Here is a 26,077-nt window from a genome sequence, read left to right on the forward strand (position 1 = left end):
TATTATCTGTGTATTGTATTTAAGCCAGCCTAGAACACGGATACACAACTGATAATACACTAAAGTAAAGCTCAAGAAAATGATTACAGCACAGCCTGAAAAGTGGAATTTAAGGAATGGAGGGTGGGTATTTGATTCATGGCGTGTCTAAGGACTGTTGGTTGTGAAAATCACATGGCATTTTATCTGGAGCATAGCATGGCCTGGACATATTGGTTCAGCACCAGGAGGATGTAGGTTTAAAAAAACCAACCACGCCTGAACACGAACTTAACACAGGCATATTTCTCTTGCACTGGCATCTGCAATTATATCTGCCCCTACAAAATAATCTCACACGGTATTTCAAATGTTCATTTTATTAACAAAAAGTGCAAACAGTTTTAAACTAAATTATGATTTGTATGCACTCAAACACTGGGGAAGATCACATACAAAATGAATGTTTCAGCAAGTAGAGTCAGATGAGACAACATTTATACACTTATTCATGCTTTCACCTGCCAGTTACTCAGCTTTCATTGTAGCTTCACACAACATTTTAGCTGCTCAAATGCAATGCACAGTGGTAAAAAGTTTGGCAACAACCAATCTTCTCAGTTGGTCCAAATTAGAGACTGAAGGAAAATACAAACTAACTCTTGTGCAGGCCACTTACCCTAACTAAATAGCTTATTGCTATACAAAACATCACTTTCATACCATTATTCATAAAAAGGGAAAGATATTCTTCCACCTTCTCTGCTATATCAATCGTATAATGAGACAAATGAGAACAAGGACCTAGCACTTTTGTTCAGAATCTGCATTTGAACCTGCCAAAGCCATGAAGAATACAGTCTTGCTAAGGTTCTTCATAGGGCAACTTGCCCTATTGACAGGTTTTTGAAAGCCATGGAAGAGCCACATAATATTTTATATTCAGCACAATGGAGTGCGTGCACATCCTACCAGAAAAATAGATGGACTAAATCAGCATTATGAAGTGTGCCTCTTCTCAGGGACACAAGCAGGCTAGTGTTAATCCAACTCTTCAAAGTCTTCTGCAGTCAACAAACCTGGCTCTACCTAGTCCAAGAGAGACAGATGCAATCTCAGTCATTAAAAGTTAATAGTGCTACTACTATTATAAATTAAGTGGCTTAGTAGGGATTTCAGGTGCTTAAATCTAACAATTCCCAATATAAGTACATAAATACTAAATTAACAACCAGAAAAGGAGATGGAGAGGGTGCAGTCAGTCCTGCCTTGATGCTATATAACCTCTAGCAATTGCATTAAGGACAAAGTAAATTAGTTACCAGGTCTTGACAATTTAAGTAAATTAAGGAAATGGAGCAGGATCTCATCTACTTTCAGCAGCGATAGGAAAGTGGGACGTATTTACAAGTTTTATTATATTAGTTGTTACATAACACCCTTCCATCTTCATATCCTTCATGTAAATGAGCACTACAGGGAGCAAATTGCATCATATTTGAGTATTTCAGGTGAGGGTGTCAGCACAGAGATCAAATACAGATAATTTTTTGCTGAGTCAAGAAATATTAAACCAGATTACAGTAAGACTTGGGTCAAATTAACTGCTATTAAGTCAATGCTCTTAATTTAGCAATTACCTTGTGTTTTCCTCTCCGTTACCGAAGTTGAGGTCTTCAGGGCCTATATGATCACCTTCAGAAAATACTGAACACAGCTCTAGAACTGAAAAACAATGATACAGTACCCTTAAAGACAAAGCCCCCAAACCTGTTAAATTTATAGATCTAATCTCATTAGAGATTTTTAATCAGCAGTTCTTTGAGAGTTTAAGATTCCATTCTTAACATGTGGAGAGAGAGATACAAAGTTGAAACCTTTGCTCTGAATTAGTCTGCTCCACAATTTTAAAACTATGATGGTTGAGTAAAAATTGGTGGTGGTTTCAATTGTGCTATGACTTAGCATTATAACATTCAATGTTCTGCAGTAAACTACTAATTCAAAATAAGATATTGATCTCATCGTTGGCATTTATTCCAAATCATTACCCAAACGTATTTACATTTAGCAATCATGAAACTGTTTTACAAGTACCCTTGAAGAAATTTTGTACATTTTCACAAAACTGAGCTGAAGTATTCAAAGGCAATTTACCGTCAATTAAGATACAAACTCATTACTAGGGGACACTTTGTTTACCACTAGCTTATTTACTATTACTTTCTACATGAAAATGGAGAATTTACATAACTGGAGACAAATCCTGTCCAAGCAAGTCAGATTTTACATGGAGTGTCCTTCCTACAGCCTACATGCTGGCTGCTACTATACTCTCCAAAGTAGCAACAGGGATGGTGAATCTGAAGCCACAGGCTCCATCCATGCCTCTTCCAACTCCCTCTGGTACTACAGCTCTGCAGTGACCATAGGACCTGCAGTCCTCAGCAGATGCTCTCTGCATGCTACACCATACCCATGATCTCACATTTGTGCTGTGGCTTTCAACCTTAGACGGGGTCAAATTAGAGATGAAAGAAACCTGTTAGGTCATTTAGTCTATCCTTTGGTGCTTAATCAAGCTCACTTTGAAATAATGCAAGCAAGGCGACTTCTACTACTACTGGGGCAGCTCAGAGCTTAGTCCTGTCTGAGGTCTCAGTGTTAGGAAAATGTCACTCCCTCTTTCTTTAGCTCTTTAAAATGAGATTTCAAACAACGACTGATAATATTTGGATGCCTTCACTTGGCACTAACATTTGAACAAGTTTGGCAGTAACTTGGCCCCAAATAATGTCCTTCCTTCACAAGAGCTAAGACCCCTGTTGGAGAAGCATTTGGAAAGGTGCCCTCTGATTGCTCAACGTAACAGTGTTCTACCTTCACTTGAGGGCTGGACATCGAAGGCATGATTAAACACATCTGAGGTGGATATGGCATCCTCCTGCTCTTCATTTTCTGTATCGCATTCAATGTCACTTTCACTGCTCATGCCCGGCAGGAGGTGAAGGACGTGCTTCTGACACAGCCCACCTGCAGAGAGCAAAGAACCACTTACAGCAATAAGATTCCTGTATCCACAAAGTTCTCAGCTTCCTTTCTTTCTTCCCAATGTCAACTTCTCGGGGGTGTCAGGAGAACAAGAGAAACTGAGCAGTGTGTACATTCAGAGCTAAACGTATTTAACCAAAGTCCCGTGGGACCAAGAGCAGAACATATTAGGGGAAGTGTTTTAATTAAGTTCTCATTCTGTTTTCAGTCAATGGAGACTTAATTCAAAGGCACAATCTTATAAAAATTCAGCTAAATAATGTAAGTGTAAGCTTCTATATCTGCCTCTCCTTCCTGTTTCAGCTGCTTTTCCTCAGCTAGCAGCCATCCACTCTTACCAATTCTCCAACAGATTACCATGTAAATGAACCAATGTCAGAATATCTTTTTAATAGTCTTAAGACATATCATGGCCTTTTAAGCAGATTTACAGGCCAACTCCTCCACGCAGCAGCATATTTCCATCAGGCTAACTTTCTTATTCACAGGTCTCTCTCAACATGATTTTCCTAAAAAATATATCCCACTCTACTCTCAAATGAAGCTGCCTCTTTCACCCAAACAGGAGGCATTCACACAGATATTATAGCATCTGGCCTGGTTAATTATCAGCTGATCGACTGAGTAGCTGTCAATGGTTTTGCAGTGCAGCCCCTCAAAGCAAAGATGTTCCCACTCGTTGACCATAAATCAGGTCAAAATAAATGAGGTAGTAAGAATTCCACAACTCTTGATATAAGTTCACCCCCTGCCCAAATCCCTTTATCAAAAGATCTTATCACAACATTTAATGCACATGGTTCTGAGAAAACAGCAATTCCAGGTGCTCTTCCAACCGCCTTACCCAAGGTCTGACAGGGGTATTAAAATGGCATGATAAAGCTTTGATGCTATATTGTGAAATTCTAGGCACTGTCATCTTTGAGCAGAGCTAAGAAAGAAAAATGGAAACATGAATCCTTCAGCCATTCCTTTTCTCTCAAACCATTCTGGAATTACAACAGTATAAATGCACAAGCACCACATGCTGACTTGAGATGAAGTCAGATGGAGAAACTAGGTTTGCTTGTGTGTGTGAAACATGCTCCCAAAGAAAGAGTGAGTTCTCAAAATACTCAGCTAATCAGAGCTCCCTGAAAAAAAAAAGGGGGGGAGGGGTGCTTTGCTACTGCAATATTTCCCTCTCTGAAAGGAAATAAATTGTAATATTTGTTTCCTGGGGTTTTAACAATGAAATATTTGATGTTAAAAAAAGCATTTTCCTATTATTGCTTCCTCCTCTACGAAGAGAGCTGCAGGAACACATCATGATCACGCTGCAGTGACTAAGAGAAGAAATTCAGTCTTATGTCACTGAGAGACCTTCTGTAAATGCCAACACCTACACAATATTGCACACTGCAGATAGAGATGGATGCTGGCACCTTAATATAGGCTTTGAGCTACAATTCATCAGTCATTGAAATTCAAATTAGTGCAGGGGTGGAAGGCAGCAGAGTTTTAGCAAGATATGAAAAACACTTCTGCATAGAATATCAATAAGAAAGTCAACAGTATTTTCTCCAGGATGGAAACAAGGCTGCAACATTTCTCCTGACTTTCCAAGGAAGTAGTCGACCTTGCATATCACAAAACCCAATTTAAACTAGACTTCAGAGGTGTCCAGTGCAGACATGGTCCCAATTACTACCAGACTTACCCTGGCAATAAACCCTATATCTACTGAGGTTTCACTGGATTTTTGTAGGAACATGTGTGAAATCTCATCTTTTAAATTTCTAATTTTTCAAACCTCATCTCTAAAGTTAAGTCTTAAGATGAAAACAGGAAACCAGAAATAAAAAAAATAAACTAGAAATATAAACTTTAAGCAACAGGTCCTTGAAAGTTTCTCTGTGCTCTCTGAATTCCATCATGCCTCTGTCATACACGAGCAGTTATCCTTTTATTTGGGATTCATAATGTTGCTATCAAATATTGCAACACAAGTGCAACCCTCCAAGTAGACAGATTTTTGTACACAGTTTATAGAAAAACTCTTGTTTTAAAGCAGGGGTAAATCAGCAGGCAAACTGCGGGCCAAACCCAGACTGTTAGATGATTTTGAACAGAACCAGAAATCTTTTTTATTGACTTACATTATTTTCTCTGGTATCTGGACCTTGACCAAGAAATCTGGGCCTTGATAACTAACCCTATTTTCAAGTGTCACTACAGTATTTGAGGATTTATTTTCTTTAATCTTGCCTTTACCTTCCTCTTGTCCTGCTGAGGTGCCTTCAGAGAGAATAGCCTGTAGTTCCCCAGTTTCTGAGCTGTTCTCTAGATCAGTTAGTTGTGATCCTTCTGTACGACATCCTTTAGAATTTGACCTTAAAATGGAGCAGGAGGGGGAAAAAACAGCATTGGTACCTAGAGCAGTGGTGGGTGACCTGTGGGCCATATACAGCCCATCAGTGTTCTATGTGTGGTCCATGAAACATTTTATTTACTGTTGCCCATGCACAGGGTGGCCAGAGACTGCTCGTTTCTATCTGCCTAGTTTTTTTCCTACTGATATTATTAAAGTGACACGCACATAAAGCAAGGGCATGTGAAGCAAACTGCATGCTGATTTCATGCAATATTAACTGTGAGATATGTGCATCCCAGAGTGCTGCTACAGTTCAAATGATACTTCTTACCTGTTCTACATACCCAAATGCAGTTAACAAAACTACCCTGTCCAGCGAGACTGTTTTGGCTATGACAATCTTGCAGCCCACTGAGATGAGAGAGGGACATGCATGTGGCCCACTCACTAGTCTAGGCTGCCCATCGCTGATCTAGAACAGTACAGGCAGCCCCCAACTTGCGAAGCTTCTCCAGGAACCGATTGTGTTGCAAGTTAGGGGTGTTGTAAATCGAACCCGCATTTACGACAGGCACTATCGTAAATGCGGGCCAAGGATGTAAGTCGGGGTTTCAGCCCCTTCTGCACTTACAAAAATGGTCGTAAGTGTAAGGGGTCGCAACTCAAGCCATCGTAAGGCCGGGGTTTCCTGTAAGTCCAACCATGGGGCAGCTTCTCCTCCTAGTGCTGCACGCAATATAGCTGCAGGAGAGCTTCTCGTGTGCATCTGAAAATTTCCAACTTTGAACCTCCTTTGCTGCAGTTTAAGCTCATTGCTTCTTGTCCTATCCTCAGAGGCCAAGGAGAACAATTTTTCTCCCTCCTTCTTGTAACACCCTTTTAGGTACTTGAAAACCGCTATCATGTCCCCTCTCAGTCTTCTCTTTCCAAATTAACAAACCCAATTCTTTGTCTTCTCTCCTAGCTCATGTTCTCTAGATCTTTAATCATTCTTGTTGCTCTTCTCCAGACCTTCTCCAATTTCTCCACATCTTTCTTGAAATGCGGTGCCCAAAACTGGACACAATACTCCAACTGAGGCCTAATCGGAGTAGAGCAGAAGAATGGCCTCTCGTGTCTTTTTCATAACACTCCTGTTAATGCATCCAGAATCATGTTGGCTTTTTTTGCAACAGTGTCACACAGCTGACTCATATTTAGCTTGTTGTCCACTAAGACCCCGAGATCCCTTTCTGCAGTACTGCTTCCTAGATAGTCGCTTCCCATTCTGTATGTGTGAAACTGATTGTTCCTTCCTAAGTGGAGTACTTTGCATTTGTCTTTATTGAACTTCAACCTATTTACCTCCGACCATTTCTCTAGCTTGTCCAGATCGTTTTGAATTATGACCCTAGCCGCCAAAGCACTTGCAACCCCCCCTCTCAGCTCAGTATCATCTGCAAACTTTATAAGTGTACTCTCTATGCCATCATCTAAATCACTGATTAAGATATTGAACAGAACCGGTCCCAAAACAGACCGCTCCAGAGCCCCACTTGTTATGCCCTTCCAGCAGGATTGTGAACCGTTAATAACTACTCTCTAACAATGGTTATCCAGTCAGTTACCCACCTTATAGTAGCCCCATCTAGGTTGTATTTCCCTAGTTTATTGATAAGAGGGTAATGCGAGATCTGAGGAAGCGAGAAGTGAGGGAAAAAATTAAGAATCCATCTCTTGTGAAATATCCTATATAAGGAAATAATGTAAAATCCAGTTGGACAGGATATTAAAGTAGGAAAAACTAGGAAAACGGACAGAAGTCTGACTTGCAAATGGGTGAATCTATCTGGGCAGACTATGACCACTGATGTTTCAGTATTAACCTGAGCTTTTATGACCGCCAAAAGTGCTTTAAAATAGAAAAATGAGGACATACAACTCATGTATGGGCCAAAGCTGGAAGCCCAAAGAGAGCAGCAGAAAAATGTGAATGACTTCAAAGTAATTTCCATTCTTTGATACATAAAAGGCTTGATTTGAACAGTTTTAAATGTTCCATTTATAATTTAGCGAGAAAAGTACTTACCCCTGAGAGACAGCTTTTCTTGTCTTCTCCGCAGTAGTTAAGCCATTAACAGCAGAAATGCCCGCATCAGAATCTGAGCCTTCACACTCTCTTTCCTCTGGCTTAGGCAATGCCTCAGGAGCATTAGTGTTAGTCAGGGGTCTGGGAGAGCCATGCCTATTGCCAGACTTAGAGTTTCCGATGCCGCCTAAGAAGAGAAAAGGTGAAGCTAATTGGCAGTTACAAAACATTTCAGATTTTCAAGTCACCATCTGAGAGAGTTTGTCATTAGGATCACTTAATGTGCACTTTACAGAAACGTACATCGTGTCTCACCTACAGCTTCTACTTCTGGTAGCCCAGGTTCAGAAAAGCACTTACAAGATTTTGCAGTATAGATCAATCTTTTGGATTTGTGCGTACTATGAAAATTAGTTTCCCACATATCAGCTATTCCACAGGTGTGCTAACACAGAGAAATAAGAATGTTTTTAGAATTGGGATAGATGTGTTGGTGTCGCTGGACTACACAGAGAAAACACAGAGGTGTTTCTCTATACTAGTGCAGCACCTCGGGGGGAGCAATGGTGAAAGCTGTACATTTTGGGCTAGGGATATACAAGCACACTTGTACTACGAACACCAACTTAGGGTCTTGAACCTATTTAAGAAAGATGGGCACATTACTGTTGGAAAATGGAAGTCTCAGGAACATCAAGCATGGATGCTGGACACAAAGGCTCAATAAGACAATCTAATAGGTTCCCAAAGGTCTGTATTGGTGTAATAATGTTAATCATGTTTAGGGGAAAATAGTACCAGGTTTATGTACAGAGTTTCATCGAAGCCATGAACTTCTCTGAGCAAGGATATGCTTTTAAAAAGCTTTTCCCCCTGATGCAGTCCAAAGCACTTTTAAAGCCATCCCACATTTACCTTCAGAGGAAGTCTGACCATCTCCCTTTGCGCAAAGATTACTGTCCCCGCAGTCCATTGCTCTTCGAAGAGACAAGCTTCCTGCTGCTCCAGAGCGAGTAGCTTTGGGTGAGTTGCTCTTCTTATTTGTGACTGCAGAGGGATTTAAATTGAAAGATGTGTGAACGTACAAATCTCTGCATCATCCACCTTTATGCTGGCCTCAGGTGGAACTAACTGATGCAAAGGTGCTAGATGGTCTCTTGCCCTTTATTTTGGGAGCTGCCAGATTGTCCTCCTCTCTCCAAAGCTCTCAAGCCCCTTTAAGGTTTTCATTACGTATTATTCCTGTTGTGGGAGCGTACCACCTGATTAACCAATAATGCTCCTGAGATTAGATCAGGAACGGTGACTCTGATTCTTTGAGATGGGGTTGTCTGTGTGAACCCCCTGTACACATATGAGATCTGAGTCTTTTCAACAGCAACGTCTGAGGAGTCTTTTCAACAGCAACGACATGCAGCCCAAGTCTCCTACGCTCTCACACCAGAAACAAGAGCAGGCAGAGTAGTCCACAACCCTTCCTCAGTTCCCTCACAATTTAAAGCCCATGTGAGCAGGGACTGGCAATCTGGACTTCCCATCAATGGTGGGAGCAAGAAGCAACAGCTGCATTAGTAAAAAGAAGTACTGCTCCCCCAAACTTGGCACCAGACCGAGCTGTCATGTAAAGGGCATTGTCTTTAATGAAAGCCAGAGGGTTGCTCCACATCACTGCTTTCCAGACTTCATGTTCAAGCACATTTCTGAGGCAGGCTGATGACACAGACAACTGAAGTGAGAGGTTCACTAGTGACGTTGATAACAGGTAGACTTGCAGAGTGGAATCCACTTAAAAGAGCCTTTTGACAAGCCAGCTACAGTCATGAAGAGGAAGAGAGCATCTGAAAGGCTTAGTCTTATCAATGTAACAGAGCAAATGCTCTGGAAAAATCCAAACACATCTTCAGGAGGAAAAATGTCCAGTTAATTGATTTAAGTGAAACTCCCAAATTACGTTACAGATTTACTTAAGGTTTGCTCTCAGAATCAAGGTCTGTATTGGTACCCGCAGGTGCCTCGATATTGGTTACAGACCTGGCTCATCCAGAGGCTCATCTGCTACAGAATCATTGCTGACACGTGTGATCCCTAACCTTGAGTTGGTGCTGGAGGAGTCTCTCTCCGTGCCACAGGCTGCTCCACCACCTCAATCCTCAGAGCTGGGCAGGGGTTCATGGCTTTGTCTCCAGAAACTTTTCATGGTCTAGCCTTAACTGAAAGCTCTGAGGTCTATGTGGAGTGTCTTCTCTACTCTAGAGCGGCCCCTCTTGGTGCTGGACTTCAGTACCAGAGGTATCAGTGTCTCCTGAGTGCCAACCTCTGCAACACTGGTGAAATCTGATTCAGTGCCAGGGCATTTGTACTGATGTCAAGTCTTTTCTTGGTGCCACCTTCTCTGCACTAGTCTTTGGAACTGTCTGTCTGCTAGACGACGTCTGTTTGTTTGCTATCCGGACTTTTGTGCCATCTCCTCCAGATCTGAAGAGGCCTTCATAGATTGCTCCAGGAGATGACGTTTCAATCCCATCCCATGTGACTTACACATTCTTGTCAAAGACAGACACAGAACATCTACTCAGTTTTTGTGATGCTCCTAAATAGAAGAGGCACCTACTATGTCTATCTTTCAAAGGAATTAGTCCTTCACAGAATAGGCAAGCTTGGAGCCCACAGGTTTCAAATCCACTATGTTGAGAATCCTTGTGCAACAAGGGAGCATTATGGGGGTGTCTAAACTACACCCCTCTGTCGGCAGAGGGATGCAAATTAGACACATCGAAAGTGCAAATGAAGCTGGGATTTAAATATCCTGCACTTCATTTGCATAATGGCAGCCGCTGCTTTTTTTCAAAATGGGGCTTTTTGGAAAAAAACAGCAGTTTAGATGGTGCATTTTCGACAGAAATGCCCCATTTCAAAAGATCCTGTACTCCTCATTTTTTGAGGAGTACAGGATTTTCGAAAAGGGGCATTTCTGTCGAAAATGCCCAGTCTAAACGGCTGTTTTTTTCAAAAAGCCCCATTTTGAAAAAAGTGGCAGATGCCATTATGCAAATGAACCATGGGATATTTAAATCCCCGCTTCATTTGTGCTTTCGATAGGTCTAATTTATATCCTTCTGCCGACAGAGGAGTGTAGTTTAGACACACCCACAGAAGTGTCTGGCAGTCAGTACTCAATCCTGATGGGTCCACAGTGTTCACAGAGATCCTATATCAGTACATACAAAGCAGTCTGAAGATTTGTGAAGAATTTTGAGAACTTAACTGGAGCCAAGAACTACCAGATCAGACACTTGTTAGGTTCCATCTTGCTACCCTGGGCAGTAAGAGGGAACTGAGGGAGTGTTGCAGCTGCCCTGGCCTGTAGGACTTTGTATGGGAGCATGAAGAGGCACAGGGGACACGTGTGTGATGCTGCTATTCAAAAGACTCTGATCTCACACAAGTGCCTATAGCGAGATTCATGCTGACCCAAACATGAAGAAAGAGACTCTCGTCATGCTATGAGAAGAAATCACTCACTTTCTGGAGCGCTATGAGATTGCTTGGATTTTTGCAAGGTCAGTCACATTTTAGTATCTTGTACCCTGGAATTCTTTAGCTTTGTTTTATCACATGCACCATAACCTTGAGAAAGGTTAGAGATGATCTGCATTTTGCCACCAAAAATTGTCTTTACAGACGATTAAACTTCATGCTCCCCATAAAGTCAACGTGAAATTGGATAAACATAATCTGCTGCAGGCTTCAAAGATGTAACTACAATGTGCTTGCTGAAAACATTTGAACCAGTTTCTAGAGAAGCCATTTAATTTCCTGCAATAAACATACGAGTTTCATGTTTCTGCTTCTCTCAAAAGATGTTTACTATCAACAAACTCAGCTATAAAATTTAAGCTATAAAAAGGCTGAGTATTTCTATTCCTAGGCACCTAGATACAGTATCTGTCTACACAACTGCTACCTAGAGAAGTGACAGCTTTAAGCCTTCCCCTCCCCCATCCCACACTTACAACTCTTTATGTAACAGCTTGTAATTGATGATTTTGTCAGCAACTCCATTCCTATTTCTTGTAACTTGCTGCAGCTTTCTGTTCCACAGGCAGCCAAAGCCCCTTGGTCACTAGGGAGGAAGCTGGGTTGCCCCTCACAAGAGCCAGCGTTGCTGCCTCTTACTTCTGACAGCTGATTTTTTACATCGGACATTTTGCTTCGAACTTCAGCCATCTGAGTTTTAAGTCTCTTCAGCATCTTTAAGTCAGGTGGCACACGCCACATTGCCTGGTGCCTCCGCTGGTCTCGGTCTTTTAGAGAGTAGGATGATGCTTTACAAGAGAAAGGTTAAACACGAAGGTTAAAAATGTTCTTTTTCTTTAAAAACTCGTTCATTACTAAGACTGGAAGGATTTGTAGAAGATGAGTCAGTTTCACATTCAAGTTCCCATGCACTAGCAAACTGCTGCAAGGATTGGGTTGCAAATGCTACAAGATGTTTGTTAAACTGTTTCCATAAATATCTTATTAAAATCTTGGAATGTTTCTTTTGATATCAGATTTTTAAATGCTTAGTTTTTATCAAATTTGTCCCAAATTTGAACTGACAATCCCTTTAACATAGCAAGACACACAAGGCTGCCTACATGGTAAGAGCAAAGACTCAGTGATAGCACTGTTTCCCTGGAGGGCAAGGAAAAATTCATGTTGCTTTTTATTGCCAGTGCAGATAGGAAAGTAGGACTGTGTTAAGGAACAATTTTAATGTTGATCAAGACTGCCTAAAATTGGGAATAGCACAGTATTTTCCTGTTCCCGCTGAAAATAAAAAGACATCATGCAATAATAATGAACCAGGACCCTCCCCACCCCATACAAGACTGCTATCACCAATCTGTATAGTGCAGACACACTCAAAGAGGTTTCTGACTAGTCGTGTGTCAGTGCCTTTTGTAGTTACTCTGTGTGAAAAAGAAATGAGTGCCCAATGCAGAATGAGCCCAATTCATCTAACAATCTACTCCCAGCCCCTTGGTTGTAGTAATTTAGGGCATCTGCTCTCAGCAGCTCTCTTCACCTCAATGACAGCAGTGGACAGAGGAGACAGGTTCTTTTGTACTAGGTGCTTTTCTTTTCTTTAGTCATGTGTCAATCATAGTGACAGAGAACCTTTCACATCTCTGGACAGGTTTGAGTTCACCTGCTCATCAGTTTGATGGCAAGTACATTTCTTGGCTATAAGAATAATTTTATGAACATTTCACTTTAACTGTCACTTCAGAGGAAGAATCCGAAATAAAGGAATTCCCTTAGGTCCTTGGCTGCCTTTATTTTAATTAGCCAGAATTAGATCAACTTGAAAATCTTCTATTTGTTACTCAAAATTCTGAAAGTGTATCTCACTGACTCATAGCTATAACCCCAATGGCTCTTGGGTCTCTATGAGGCAAAATGCAGCAAGCTCTGGAAATAAAAGTCTTATTCCACCATGGTTATTGAACAAGCTACAGGAACAAAATCAAGTTTTGAGAGATCTCAGCAAAAAGAAAGACCACACCAAATGCAGTTTACTGGCTCAAGGAAGCAGAGACCCTACCCACCACAGTATCATATTGCCAATAAGGCACGTTCATTCCATCTGTTCAACACCTTCATTTGGTCTCTATAGTTTGTCAAAGCAGAGTCTAGAAAAGCACCTGTGGAGTCCTGACAGTATTGTATTACCTACAGGTCATCTCCACTTCAAACTGCTTCTTTTGGCCAATCTGCAGGTTTGTTGTTTGTTTTATTTTTAAAGCTGACTGTACTGCATAGGACTTACTTGCCCCTACATTGCCTTTGTACCCTTTGCAGTTTGGAAGCTAGATCAAGTTCTACATCATTATGAAAACCTTGTTAGCCCAAGAAGAAACACTTTCTGCAAATTTGTTTAATGAAGGAGACAACTCACATCAGAGACCAAAGCCTTTTCTTCGTTTATCTGCAGAACTGGTGTAGTGCAAACGGCATCAGGGGATTTCCCCTACACCAGGGCTACTCAACTTTGGAAGCCCTGGAGGGCACAATGATACCCACAGCACATGCCAAGGGCCACAACTTAAGTGTGGCTGCATATACATGCAAATAAGTGTTGAGTAGCCCTGCCCTACACAGTCTCCTACCAAATATACCTCATCTGCATTTTGAAAGGGCTGGGGAAAGCCAAGTTTAGCTTCTATGGTCAATTCAAATTGGGACTTCTCCACCATGACTATCAATTTGGTCACCTGCCCCCCCAAGAACTAAACAGACCCTCAGCATCACTCCCTACTGAATAGCTCATGTGACTTTTGGAAAGTGTACAAAGTAAGCCTCTTTGGAAGAATGTTTTAGTCTTCCCACTTTTTTGCAATTACAGAACACAAACATGTAGGGAGCAGATCACGTCCCACAGATCTGCAAGTGTGTGGATGCTCCATATACATATCTGTCTGTGCTCATGCACAAGGACAGGGAGAGGAATCTGTCTGGACTCATAGTCCCTTAGCAGGTATGGAAGTTGGTGAGAGCAGGGGCAGAAAGATGCACAGTATTTTCCTACCAACCATAAGGAAATACGGAGGTACATTGTTATAGCTCAGGAGAGAAGGTAGGTAAGATAATATCTTCTGTTGGTGGAAAGTGGTTAAGCTACACAGGTTTGGTAGTGGATTAGAAAGGCTTTACTGCAGAGTCCCCTCTACAATGGAGAGCATCCCTTTAAAGAGAGTCCTTAAGGACAGCCTTTGTCAGGGAAACTCCTGAGAGTATTACTCCCATAGAGTCGTGTTACTGGGGAGGGAGAGGTGAAACCTACTTATATTTTTGCAGGGGCTTGAGCTAACTCTGCGTCATCACTTTAATGGAAGAATCAAAGGAAACTGAGCAGAACCCTCATGCAGTTTTCATGCAAGAGGGATGATCTAACCCTGAACTTCCATTTTATATTTCCAGAGAGACAAACTGAAAGTAGGAAATGCAACAGGAGGTACTGATTGAACAACTCTGTTTGCCAATGCATAAATTTTACTTCAAGACAAAATCTGAAAGTTAACATCAAAACTCAAAGCATTCACCTCCTATCTTTAGGCTGGACAATGAAAATGCCATCCTATCCAAAGTGTATCTCTGTACCAGATGGACTACTATTTCTCTTCTGCTCTATTAAGTCACCAAATGGTTGTTTCAAAGTGACCTGAAATAAGATATTGTGGCTGTGTGCCAATTAGCCCCAGACTAATGGTAACTCTGCTAAATGTATGTATGAGGTTTGATTCAATTTACTTGATCTTCACTAACTAAGGAGAGGAACATCTGACCTTCAACAATAATTAGCTTGACACAATTACACTTACAGCTTGCTATCTTTCCTTTGGTTCACACAAAATTAAAATTAGGGCACAGCAGCCTAACACTAACTCAAATTCCATGAAAATTTAATAAGTATCAACACAGAAACTGACCGCCATTTTCTTCCTTTGTGAGTTTCTGCATCAGCCTCTACTATTTCTCAAGCTTCTTCTTGACACTTTTCAAGCTCTCCATCATGATCACTCCCCTCAGCTTCTCATACCCTTCCTTTCTGGCTTTACAATCCACCTAATCTGCCACTTGTGTCCTGTGCCTCCTTTCTCAAGTGCCATCTTCTGGGCCACCTCAAATGCCTGAAATAGCTTCCCCACTACCATACATAATCTTTCCTGTAGCTCCACTTTCAGTGAACAGATGAAATGGCCATTCCTTACTCTGTATACATTACGTTTTGTTCTGTTTATGTCTACAGCATCGTAATCCTTCCCAGTAGCAATTATTTATCTGGCACTGATCTACTACTGTAGAGGACTAAGAATAAGGAATTACTCTCTTCATAGATCTCAAGTTAGCTACTCAAGATGTGTACACGTTCAGGCTTACTCTTCAGGTTTACATACACAGCCTTATCTTTAAACAGAGACAGACACTGTCTCTGCCCCCATGCAGAAAGATTTGGACTCAATACTCATCTGCAGTTCTAAATCCGAAGGCAGCTATAAAGCCAAAGAGTACTCTGTGGTTTGGTGCACACAGTGACTATTACCAATTATGAAAATACATCAACAACTATTGATAGAATCCAAGGACTTTCCCCAGTCCATCTTTGTGATAGGTAATGCAGACAAAGCTAATGGAAACTTTCGGAGTCATTGTGAATAGTTCCTTGAAAACATCTACTCAATGTGCAATGGTAGTCACAAAAGCTAACAGGACATTGAGAGTCATTAGGAAATAAGACAGAAAATATCATATTGTCTGTATAGAAATCTATAGTACACTCACGTCTGGAATACTGCATGTAGATCTGGTTGCCCTATCTCTAAAAAGATACACTGGAATTTGAAAAGGTACAAATTTATAAGACTGGGGCTTTTCAGCTTGGAAAAGAAAGGGCTGATGGGCATACGATAGAAGTCTATAAAACCATGACTGATGTGGATAAAGTAAATAAGAAAATGTTATTTACTCCTTCTCATAAGACCAGGCCTAAGGACTACCAAATGAAATTAGTAGGCAGCAGGTTTAAAACAAACAAAAGGAAGTATTTCTTTATACAACAATCAACATGTGAAAATTGTTGCCACAGGATACTGTGAAGGTCGAGACTACAAGAGGGTTCAAAAAAGAAAGAACTAAATAAATTCATATAGGACGAGTTCATCAATAGCTTTTAGCCAGGATGGGCAGGAATGCAAAATAATGCTCTGAAGTGTTTGCAGCTTCTGTTTTCTAGAAACTAGGAATGCACCACAGGATGGATCACTTGATAATTCATTTCTTCTGAAGTACCTGACATCGGAAGACAGAATGCTCGACTAGATGAACTTTTGGTCTGAACCAGTATAGTCATCCTTATTCTTGAACAAATTATTCTGATTTTATGTGCATCTAATGGCATGTCAAAGGAACACATGGAAGTGTGGTATTTAAATGCAATATTTACCTCTGTTCTGCAGAAGTGAGGCAGGAGGACGTGGCTGTAGACCCCACAGATTTTCCACCCCATTCCTGTCTTTTAGATCCAGTAAATGGATTAAAATTAAGGGATCTATGTCTAGTAAACTGCTGCTGGCTGCTGAGCCTAAAGTACTTCCACTCCGCCTTGAAGATCTGCCACTTGCATTGGCATAACCATGGCTACTACCTGAAAAACACAATACCATGGGATAAGTACATAGACACCATGTTTGTCTGTGTATGTTAGATGCTAGAATTTCACAACAGAGCAGCTATAAACCCTTGATGTAGTTCAAGGATGGAAATCTTAAAAGCACTCCAAACATACACCACAACACCTCAGGAAAAGCAATTTTGTTACAAAGAAGTACAGCTACTAAAAGTACTGAAGAAAAGCAAAGTACATTGATAAAAAATTAAGTCTGAAAAATGGAAAATCAACAGAATTTGACTTCATTAAATACAAAGAACACGAACTGTTCCTATCCAGTTGTAGGTTTTTTTAAAATAAAAAAAAAATAACAAAAATGAGGATTTTCTTTATCTGATCTAGGGAGCTCTTCAATTAAGCCTTATTTTGAGCTGTGAAATGTTCTTATTTTATAGTGTTTAGCAGTCCCATAAGGGGTCTGAGACCCAGTCACTTTGTCTGAAGTCTAAACTGGGAGATTAGACTAGAGAGCCCAATCAGTTTCCTTCCAAAGCAGGTGACTAAGAACATCATTATCAGTATTCAGAGTGAAAGAGCATTATTAGCAATTAAAAAACAAAGGCTCCCTTTAAAGTGAATGGGTCAATACATTCTTTGCATCAAGATTTATAAATAACTACTAATATGGTATGTGAAGAGAACCTTAGATAATACTGGATTGTGCAGACATTACACCCCCATTTCCACTCTAGTTCTTAACAGATTCATGTCACACTTAAATTAGTCAGGCTCCTCAAATGCCTGACTCAAGGAATATTTTGAAGAGTGGCATAATTTGCCTGTGTTGTGACAGAGACTGGATCTAAAGCACAACAGGTTGATACTGAAAGTGAAGAGAGAGAGAGAGAGAGAGAGAGACAGAAAGAGAGAGAGAGAAAGCGCAAAAAGATTTGAAGATTGGCATTCCTTAAAGATTGTTAATAGGCCTTTGCTGCTTTAGGTGGGTGTGGTCTGTGGGTGATGGCATCATCAATACATTTAAACGTAGACTCAGTCATTTTAGAAATTCTGGTTAAAACATATTAGATTTTGAATTGTAGTCACCTTTATGCTGAAAATGATCCTATGGAGTTCTCTTTAATTATTTATATTTTAATTTCATTCTGGCTCCACGTTTAAAGATTCATACATTTCACGCTCCTCACTTAATTCAAACGTAGCTAATAACAGTGTAGCAAAATCTTAAGGAATGTGTCAGGTGGTCAGAAACCATCATGACAGCAGAAGAGCAGAAGCAGAGACATTCGCTGGTCTACTTTTGGCTGGAATGGAAATATCTTGTAATTCAGGCTCGCAGAGAAACTTCAAACTGAGATTTTTTTTAAAGGATGTCCAGTAGAAGGCCTCTCCACTTCTCTTCTAGCCACTGGGAAGCTGACACTCTACTACAATAATTAGGCTGCGTCTAGACTGGCATGATTTTGTGCAAATACTTTTAACGGAAAAGTCTTCCCGTTAAAAGTATTTGCGCAAGACAGCGTCTATACTGGCATGTGCCTTTGCGCAAAAGCATCCGTGCCAGTGTAGATGCTCTCTTGCGCAAGAAAGCTCCGATGGCCATTTTAGCCATCGGGCTTTCTTGCGCAAGAAATTAAAGTTGCTTTCTACAATGGACCTCTTGCGCAAGAATACTTGCACAAGAGGGCTTATCCCTGAGCGGGAGCGTCAGAGTATTTGCGCAAGAACCACTGATTTTGTACATTACAAAGTCAGTGTTCTTGCGCAAATACTCATGGCCAGTGTAGACAGGCAGCAAGATTTTGCACAAAAGCACTTGCTTTGGTGCAAAATCATGCCAGTCTAGACGCAGCCTTAGTGTACAATACAAGATACAGCATTTCCAGAAATAGAAAAACCCAGAATATGTAGCTGAATATTGTTTGCGATGTGATACTAAAAAAGACAGAGGAGGAAACCTGACAAATCACTGCAAGTTTTATTGTGAATGTTTTCTTCTGTACCTGATGCTCCCCCAGCAGCAGCAGCATCTTCCTGGAGATCTCCTTCTTCTAGCTCCATATTATTATTATTATTATATTCAACATCATTTTCTCCAGACCTTGATGAGAAGAAAAACAAATCAGACTACCAGCTCCAATTAGGCATTATGATGTTTGCCAACTGAACTGAAAGACTAAACATACCACTACTATTTTGAAGCTTCAAAACGGTATGTAGTAGTACTAACAAGTCAAAATACATCATCACTTGATTATAAAACCAAATCCAAAAATTTAACACATTTCCAAGATATGGAATTTTAAAAACTGATTTCACAAGCCTTCCATATTCATTACAAGAATATACATCTTTAATAGTATGGTAAATATGTATATCTGACAGTATCCTTTAGACTGTTTAAATGCTGAAAAATTGAAGTCTAAGTGCTCAAGTTCTGAACAGTAGTTGTACTTGTGCAGTGTATCACCATGGTAAATTATTGTGAATCAGAGTTAACTAATCTCTTGAAAAGAGCCTTATATGACATTGTTGGTCAAAGACAACATGTTTAACTGAATATGTCAACACACTGGAAATAAATCAGTAACTAGACCAGGACAAAAACTGCTTACAGAACTGGCATCCTGCATTTCTACTACATTCTACATGTGTCATTTCCAGGCCTGTAATCTGTCTCACATTTATCTAAGACTCTATCATTGTGATATATATATATTAAGTTGACTCTGTTCGGATGGGAACTGACAACTGGTCAAGAGGATAACTTTTTTCAGTAAGTTTTTGCAGTTACTCACATGGTCTCTTCATCAATATCATTCTCTTCAGTGTTACTAGTGGCTGTTGAACTAGCAGAGGAGCTGCTGCCATCCAGGTGGTTTACCTCATCTTCTCCAGTAAGGTCTACATCCAGATCACCATCCGAGAGCTCATACTAGAGCAACAGAACATAAAATTCCCGTTGTACAGAAATTCTCATCTAAAGTGTTTTTTTAAATCCTTTTACCTAGACTACATTCTGAACAGACAAAGCAAAGCCCGATGTCAGTAATACCACCTAGGAGTTGAAAGTGCAACACAAGTTGATAAAATATCTGCCTGACAGTACCATTTTGGACAGACAGACTCTTAAGTCATTATTCTGTTACCCCCTAAAAGTTTCTATCCCTTCCCAGACTAATTCTGCACTTGTAAAGAATAGTTCATTTAACACACATGCTTCTATAATTTTCTGGTAACAGTACAATGGGTAGAAATAAAAACTGGAGCAGAAGAGAATTCCTACATTAAAATCTTCATGCTGGATTTTCTCCTCTTCCTCATCCTTGGCATCTCTCACTAATGCTGGAGTGGCAACATCCACAAATAATCCTTCAGGATTTGATCCAGATTTTTTTGGTCTTGTTTCTGGGCCATCATCATTCTGGGGGCTAAGATGAGTGTCTGGAGGTGACATGCCTCGTGATTTTTGAGTACGGGAAAGCTCAATTGCCAGTCTCTTAAATACATATTTAAAAATAGAAACATAAGTATATGCCAAAGAAAATTTAAGAATAAAATTACAAGAAGCAACAGCATATCACAGATTAACATGAAAGACATTAAAACTAACTGGAAACAAAATCAAGCACCATCAGTGCTGGGTATCCAAATAAACCTGACAGTGAAACAAACTTAATGGCCGCTGATCAGTATAGTCAAAGATTTAAATCTATGTTTGAATTTGACAAAAAAAAAAACAACCTCCAACACCCTCCCCTTACCTCTTTAAGGTTGTTTATTTGTTGGATGTAACTTGTCTGAGCAACTTCCAACTGAGTAATATACCAGTGCTGGTCCCGACACTTTTGGAAGAAGGTAGGTGAACGCACCTGGAATCTTTAAAATGCCATGAAAGTGAAATGTGTATTAATACTTGTGACGTCCTACCTAAAATGATACAATGCTTAAAACCAGGTGATAAAATTAAGCTGAAGCCTGATAAAAAAAATTTAGTCCTGTACACTTGTCCAGATATACTATAATATAGAATTCTGAAATACCAGAACAGCCAAAACACAAATGATAAAGACCCAACTTGAAGTAGAAGTGCAAGGTAACTATATTTAGCCATAATGCTACAATTTCCAATAAGAAAGTCAGCTTCAATTCCATTAACAACACCCTTCCATTCCTTCAAAGTTCTCCTAATCTCAAGGACAATACTCAAAGGGGAATGGAATGCATTTTTAATTTTCTGTCTATGCATGGCCTATTAGTGTCTGGTGTAGTTTTTGAAGATGACTGCGCTTCATCTCAAGAGAATCTATACACATAAACCTTCCCCCAGTTCCTCTCCTACGTGAACTCTTTCCTTTAAAGCTCATGAGAAATGAAGAAATAATAATAGTACTTTCATAAACCAATGCCACAGAAAACAGGTTTGTGGAAACAACCAATTACCTTTCTTACCTAAGAATTACAGTGTCATTTTGTCTGTTCAAATATCCTTCATTGGCAAGCAAATCTAATCGAAAGAATCTGTTATAACCCCAGCATTCTCCGACTTCAAAGTCAGAGGCAAACTCTCGAATTATATTTTTAGCAGGATCATTGGTGGACTGGTGAACCATCTCCACGCGGTACTCATACCTAAATGTGAACAAAATAAAATTAATTGGAACAACAACAACCACCACCTGATTTTAGTAAAAGAAAAAATGTATATGGTAATGTTTGTTTCAGGTGAAATGAAGTTACTAAGAGAATCACATTTTAAACAGAAACTAGGATGTTCTCCCTCTCCCTCCCCTGCCAAAAAAATGTGAGTCAGCAAGAAAAGACTTCAGATTGGAAAATGAACAACGTGGTGATGGCTTTTTTGGATAATCTACACATTTTAAGAGGTAAAAGATATAAGGCTGATCATACAGGCAAAATGCATGCTATGTTTTTAGGACAGGCTGACAGACTGCTGGGTATTTATAACTTAATACAGTTTAAATACCACAGATCAGGATCTCCCTCAGTACACCAAGCTCTAATGCAGAACTTCAAAGCAGTCTCTCTAATCTGATGGTGTCAGGGCTGATAGAATCAGAAGCCAAAGCTCTGTGCATCCACCAATCTATTCTACATGAGGAATAAGTAGCTGGACTGTAAGATGAAGACAAACTTCTCAAATAGAACTGAAGCAATGAATTAAGAAGGGACACAATTTGAAATGTAATTAATTTAAATAAAAATTAAGTAGCTCCAGGATTCCCTGATAGATCTTAAATCCCCATGTCAATTTTTTAGGTTTTATGATCATTTTACTCTTTCAGATGTGTTCTTATCCCCATGTGCTGTGTGTAAAATAGCACAGAGGAAACAGTCAAACTATACAAAGAAAGTAATCAAACCCATAATCAAACTGAAAACATACACTTTTTCTCTCCTTCACTTTTTCCCATTAGAAGTAGCTTCTGAGTTTGAAATAGGATTTTCAAGTTCACTGTGTCCTTTAAACTTTCATTAAAGATTATTTTGGGGGTCTGCTGAATACACTTCATAATAGTTGAGATGGTTTAAGAGACTATATGTGCACATAATACATTTTTATCAAGTTCTTCCTATCCTTCGCAAGTATGTGAAAATGGCAGAAAGCAGTTGCACTGAGCATTAGAAAATTTCTAAAAATTATGAAAATAGTAGTAAACTCTCATCTAGTAAGGTGCATATAGCCATATAGTCTATGGATAACCTTAATGTGCATCCTTCTTGACCTACCAGCAGAGGTGCCATGACAACACAATACTAAAAATACCACCGTTGAGGCCTGAACTACACCTCAAACTTGGGTTGACCTAGTTGTGTCACTCGGGGGTGTATAAATTCACACCCCAACACATCCAGTTAAACCCACCTAAGTCCCAGTGTAGAAACTATTAGGTTGACAAGTGAATACTTCTGCCATTGTGGGCTATCACCTCTCGAGGGGGTAGATTAACTGAAGTGATGGAAAAGGCCCTTCTGTTACTGCAGTGACTACAGTGCAGCGAAGCAGCTGTGTCACTGTAATGCTTGTAGTACAGCTGACTCTCAGACTGCCTCTGCAACAGGACACAAATGATACAGTGCTAATAAAATACATATATATAAAAAACATGCAGGCTCTTGGCCATCTCACACATGCTAATTGTGAAATGCCCAGAGCACTGCAGATGGCAAGGTACCTCTCGTACTAAGTGTTATCAAGTGGTCTGAATATGAAAAGGAAAGCCTGCCTCCTTCCCCTACCCTCCTCCCCCTCACAATCCATCTTGTTGTTCTGAATGTGTGGAAGACAAGGCATTTTTAAAAGCTTGCATTATCTTTTGCTTATTAAAGTCCACTAACAACAGTCAATTAGGGTTGTAAGAGTTTAGCCACATAACCTGTTAACCAATAAGCTAGACTTTGTTTCCTATTCCTTCCTCTCCTCAACCAAAACATGTCACTCAGCTGTTACTATTTATTTCAGAAGATGGATAAAGCTACTGAGGGAAGGCTGTTTTAGGTTTGATTTTAACAAATAGGGAGGAACCAGTTGAGAATATGAAAGTGGATGGCAGCATGGTTGAAAGTGTTTGTGATTCTAAGGAATGGTAAAAGGGAGAACAGAGAAATAAAGACAATGGATTTCAAGAAAGCAGACTTTAGTAAATTCAGAGAGGTGGTAGATAAGGACTAAGAGGAAAAACAACTGACGACAGTTGCCATTTTTTCTATGGGACATTATTAAGGGTGCAAGAGCACACCATTTCACTGCGTAGAAAAGATGGGAAGTCTGGCAAGAGATCCCCCTGGCTTAAGCAGGAGATCTCGAATGATCTAAAAATCAAAAAGGAGTCCTATAAAAAGTGGAAACTAGGTCAAAGTACAAAGGATGAATATAAACAAACACCACAAGTATCTAGGGGCAAATTAGAAAGGCAAAGGCACAAAACAAGCTCAATCTAGCTAGAGACATAAAGGGCAACAAGAAAACATTCTACAGATATATTAGAAACAAGAGGAAGACCAAGGACCGTGTAAGTCCACTGCTCAACGAAGAGAGATAAACAATAATGGAACATGTGGAAATGGTGGAGGTGCTTAACAACTTCTGTGTGTTCGTTTTCACCGAGAAGGTTGGTGGTGATTGGAAGCCTAACATAGTGAATGCCAGTGAAAATCAGGTAGGTTCAGAAGTTTAAAAAAGAAAAAGAACTTAAAATTACTTAGAAAACTTAGATGTCTTCAAATCACCTGATTAAATGCATCTTGGAATACTCAAGGAGCTGATTGAGGAACTATTTGAGCCATTAGCCATCATCTTTGAAAAATCATGGAAGAGAGGAGAGATTCCAAAAGACTGGAAAAGGGCAAATAGTGCCCATCTATAAAGAGAGAAATAAGAACAACCTAGGGAATTACAGACCCTTCAGCTTAACTTCTGTGCCAGTAAAGACAATGGAGAAAATAATTAAGGGATCCATTTGCAGATACATGGATGATAATAAGGTGATAAGTAACAGTCAGCATGGATTTGTCAAGAATAAATCATGTCAAACCAATCTGATAGCTTTCTTTCATAGGGTAACAAACTGTGTGGATGTGGGGGGTAGATGTGTTATATCTAGACTTTAGTAAAGCATTGATACAGTCTCACGTGTCTTTCTTATCAATAAACTAGGGAAATACAACCTAGATGAGGCTACTAAAAGATGGGTGCATGACTGGCTGGATAACCATTCTCAGAGAATAGTTATCACTGGTTCACAATCATGCTGGAAGGATATAACAAGTGGGACTCTGCAGGGGTCTGTTTTCTGACCAGTTTTGTTCAATATCTTCATCAACAATTTAAATGATGGCATAGAGAGTAAGCTTATAAAGTTTGTAGAGGATACCAAGCTGGGAGGGGTTGCAAGTGCTTTGGAGGACAGGGTCATAATTCAAAATTATCTGGACAAACTGGAGTAATGGTCTGTGATAAACAGGACGAAGTTCAATAATGACAAATGCAAAGTACTCAGGGAGGAACAATCAGTTTCTCACATACAGAATGGGAAGTGACAGTCTAGGAAGCAGTACTGCAGAAAGTGATCTAGGAGTCATAGTGGACCACAAGCTAAATATGAGTCAACTGTTGCAAAAAAGCAAACATGCATTAACAGGAGTGTTATGAAAAAGACATGAGAAGTCATTCTTCCGCTCTACTCTAATTAGGCCTCAATTGGAGTATTGTGTCCAGTTCTGAGCATCGCATTTCAAGAAAGATGTGGAAAAAGTGGATAAGGTCTGGAGAAGAGCAACAAGACTGATTAAAGGTCTTCTAGAGAACATGAGCTACGAGGGAAGACTGAAAGAAATGGGTTTGTTTAGTTTGGAAAAGAGAAGACTGAGAAGGGACATGATAGCTTTCAAGCACCTAAACTGGTGTTACAGGGACAAGGAAAAATATTCTCCTTAACCTCTGATGATAGGAAAAGAAACAATGGGCTTAAATTGCAGCAAAGGACGTTTTGGTTGGACAATAGGAAAAAAAAATTAACTGTCAGGATGGTTAAGCATTGGAATAAATTGTCTAGGGAGGTTGTGGGACCATCAATGGAGATATTTAAGAACAGGTTAGACAAACACTTGTCAGGATTATTTCTAGTCCAGCTTCAAGTTTATCGAGGAAGTGAGTTTATTTATATTTATTCATTTGTTTGTTTGTTTGACTCTAAGGTGTCATAGGACTACATCCCTGACAAGTAAAAAAACGAGATCTAGATGGTGCTTGGTCCTATGGTGAGGGCAGGGGATTGGACCTGACCTCTCGAGGTGCCTTCCAGTTGAAATTGTGATTTCTAAGTCTGGCAAATCAATCTTTCATAGGCAAAGGAATTTTAAGCTGAGATTCAGGACATGTTTCTGGTCCTCCAGCAGCTGATACTGCCTCCATACCTCCAGTCAGCAGTTACATTCTAAATTTTAAACAGGACAGAACCAGAAAATATTCTGAGAAGTTAAATGTTGCAGAAAGTGTCCTATTAAACTGAAGAGTCTTAAGACAGACATATTTTGGAGCCAGGCAAATAAAAAATGTTATTATTTGAAGTAATTATTGACTTTAGAGGGCAAGGTTATAATACTGACAGTTATAACACAGTTTTAATTTATCTGAGGGCTAAAATACTACACACAGGTCATTTTACAGCAGGGATGAGGAATCTTTTTTGGGTCGGGGGCCACTGACCCAGAGGAAAAAAAAAATCAGTTGGGGGCCACACACAAGTGAAAAGCAAACACACACACACCCACACCCACACCCACACCCACACCCACACACACCCCTCGCTGACATGGTCCTCCAGTGCTGGAAGGGGTCCTGAGCCTCGGGGGCTGGATCCAGCTGGTGGGCCTGAGGTTCCCCACCCCTGTTTTATAGCATCCCTCTTGCAGAACTCTTTGCCTTTGAGTC

General features: G+C 40.1%; 1 protein-coding gene across 4 annotated transcripts in view; it reads right to left on the reverse strand.

Annotated features, from left to right (window-relative positions):
- Positions 1 to 343: 343 nt before the first annotated feature.
- TRIM37 (tripartite motif containing 37) overlaps positions 344 to 26,077 on the reverse strand; it is a 61,389-nt gene continuing 35,655 nt past the window's right edge. For 3 of the 4 annotated variants that reach the window (XM_075904677.1, XM_075904678.1, XM_025179267.2), the window contains 13 exons: positions 21,076 to 21,255; positions 20,388 to 20,502; positions 19,910 to 20,122; positions 19,422 to 19,558; positions 18,627 to 18,724; positions 16,441 to 16,641; positions 11,465 to 11,776; positions 8,367 to 8,498; positions 7,452 to 7,638; positions 5,284 to 5,402; positions 2,860 to 3,012; positions 1,620 to 1,704; positions 344 to 1,068 (listed from right to left, as the gene is read on the reverse strand). In XM_075904677.1, the coding sequence (XP_075760792.1) occupies positions 1,065 to 1,068; positions 1,620 to 1,704; positions 2,860 to 3,012; positions 5,284 to 5,402; positions 7,452 to 7,638; positions 8,367 to 8,498; positions 11,465 to 11,776; positions 16,441 to 16,641; positions 18,627 to 18,724; positions 19,422 to 19,558; positions 19,910 to 20,122; positions 20,388 to 20,502; positions 21,076 to 21,255 (1,936 nt within the window). In that variant the 3' untranslated portion in view covers positions 344 to 1,064. The remainder of the gene's footprint in view (positions 1,069 to 1,619; positions 1,705 to 2,859; positions 3,013 to 5,283; positions 5,403 to 7,451; positions 7,639 to 8,366; positions 8,499 to 11,464; positions 11,777 to 16,440; positions 16,642 to 18,626; positions 18,725 to 19,421; positions 19,559 to 19,909; positions 20,123 to 20,387; positions 20,503 to 21,075; positions 21,256 to 26,077) is intronic. The other variant, XM_075904680.1, reaches the window with a different exon arrangement.

This window comes from Pelodiscus sinensis, chromosome 21 (genome assembly GCF_049634645.1).
Source record: "Pelodiscus sinensis isolate JC-2024 chromosome 21, ASM4963464v1, whole genome shotgun sequence".
NCBI lineage: Eukaryota > Metazoa > Chordata > Testudines > Trionychidae > Pelodiscus > Pelodiscus sinensis.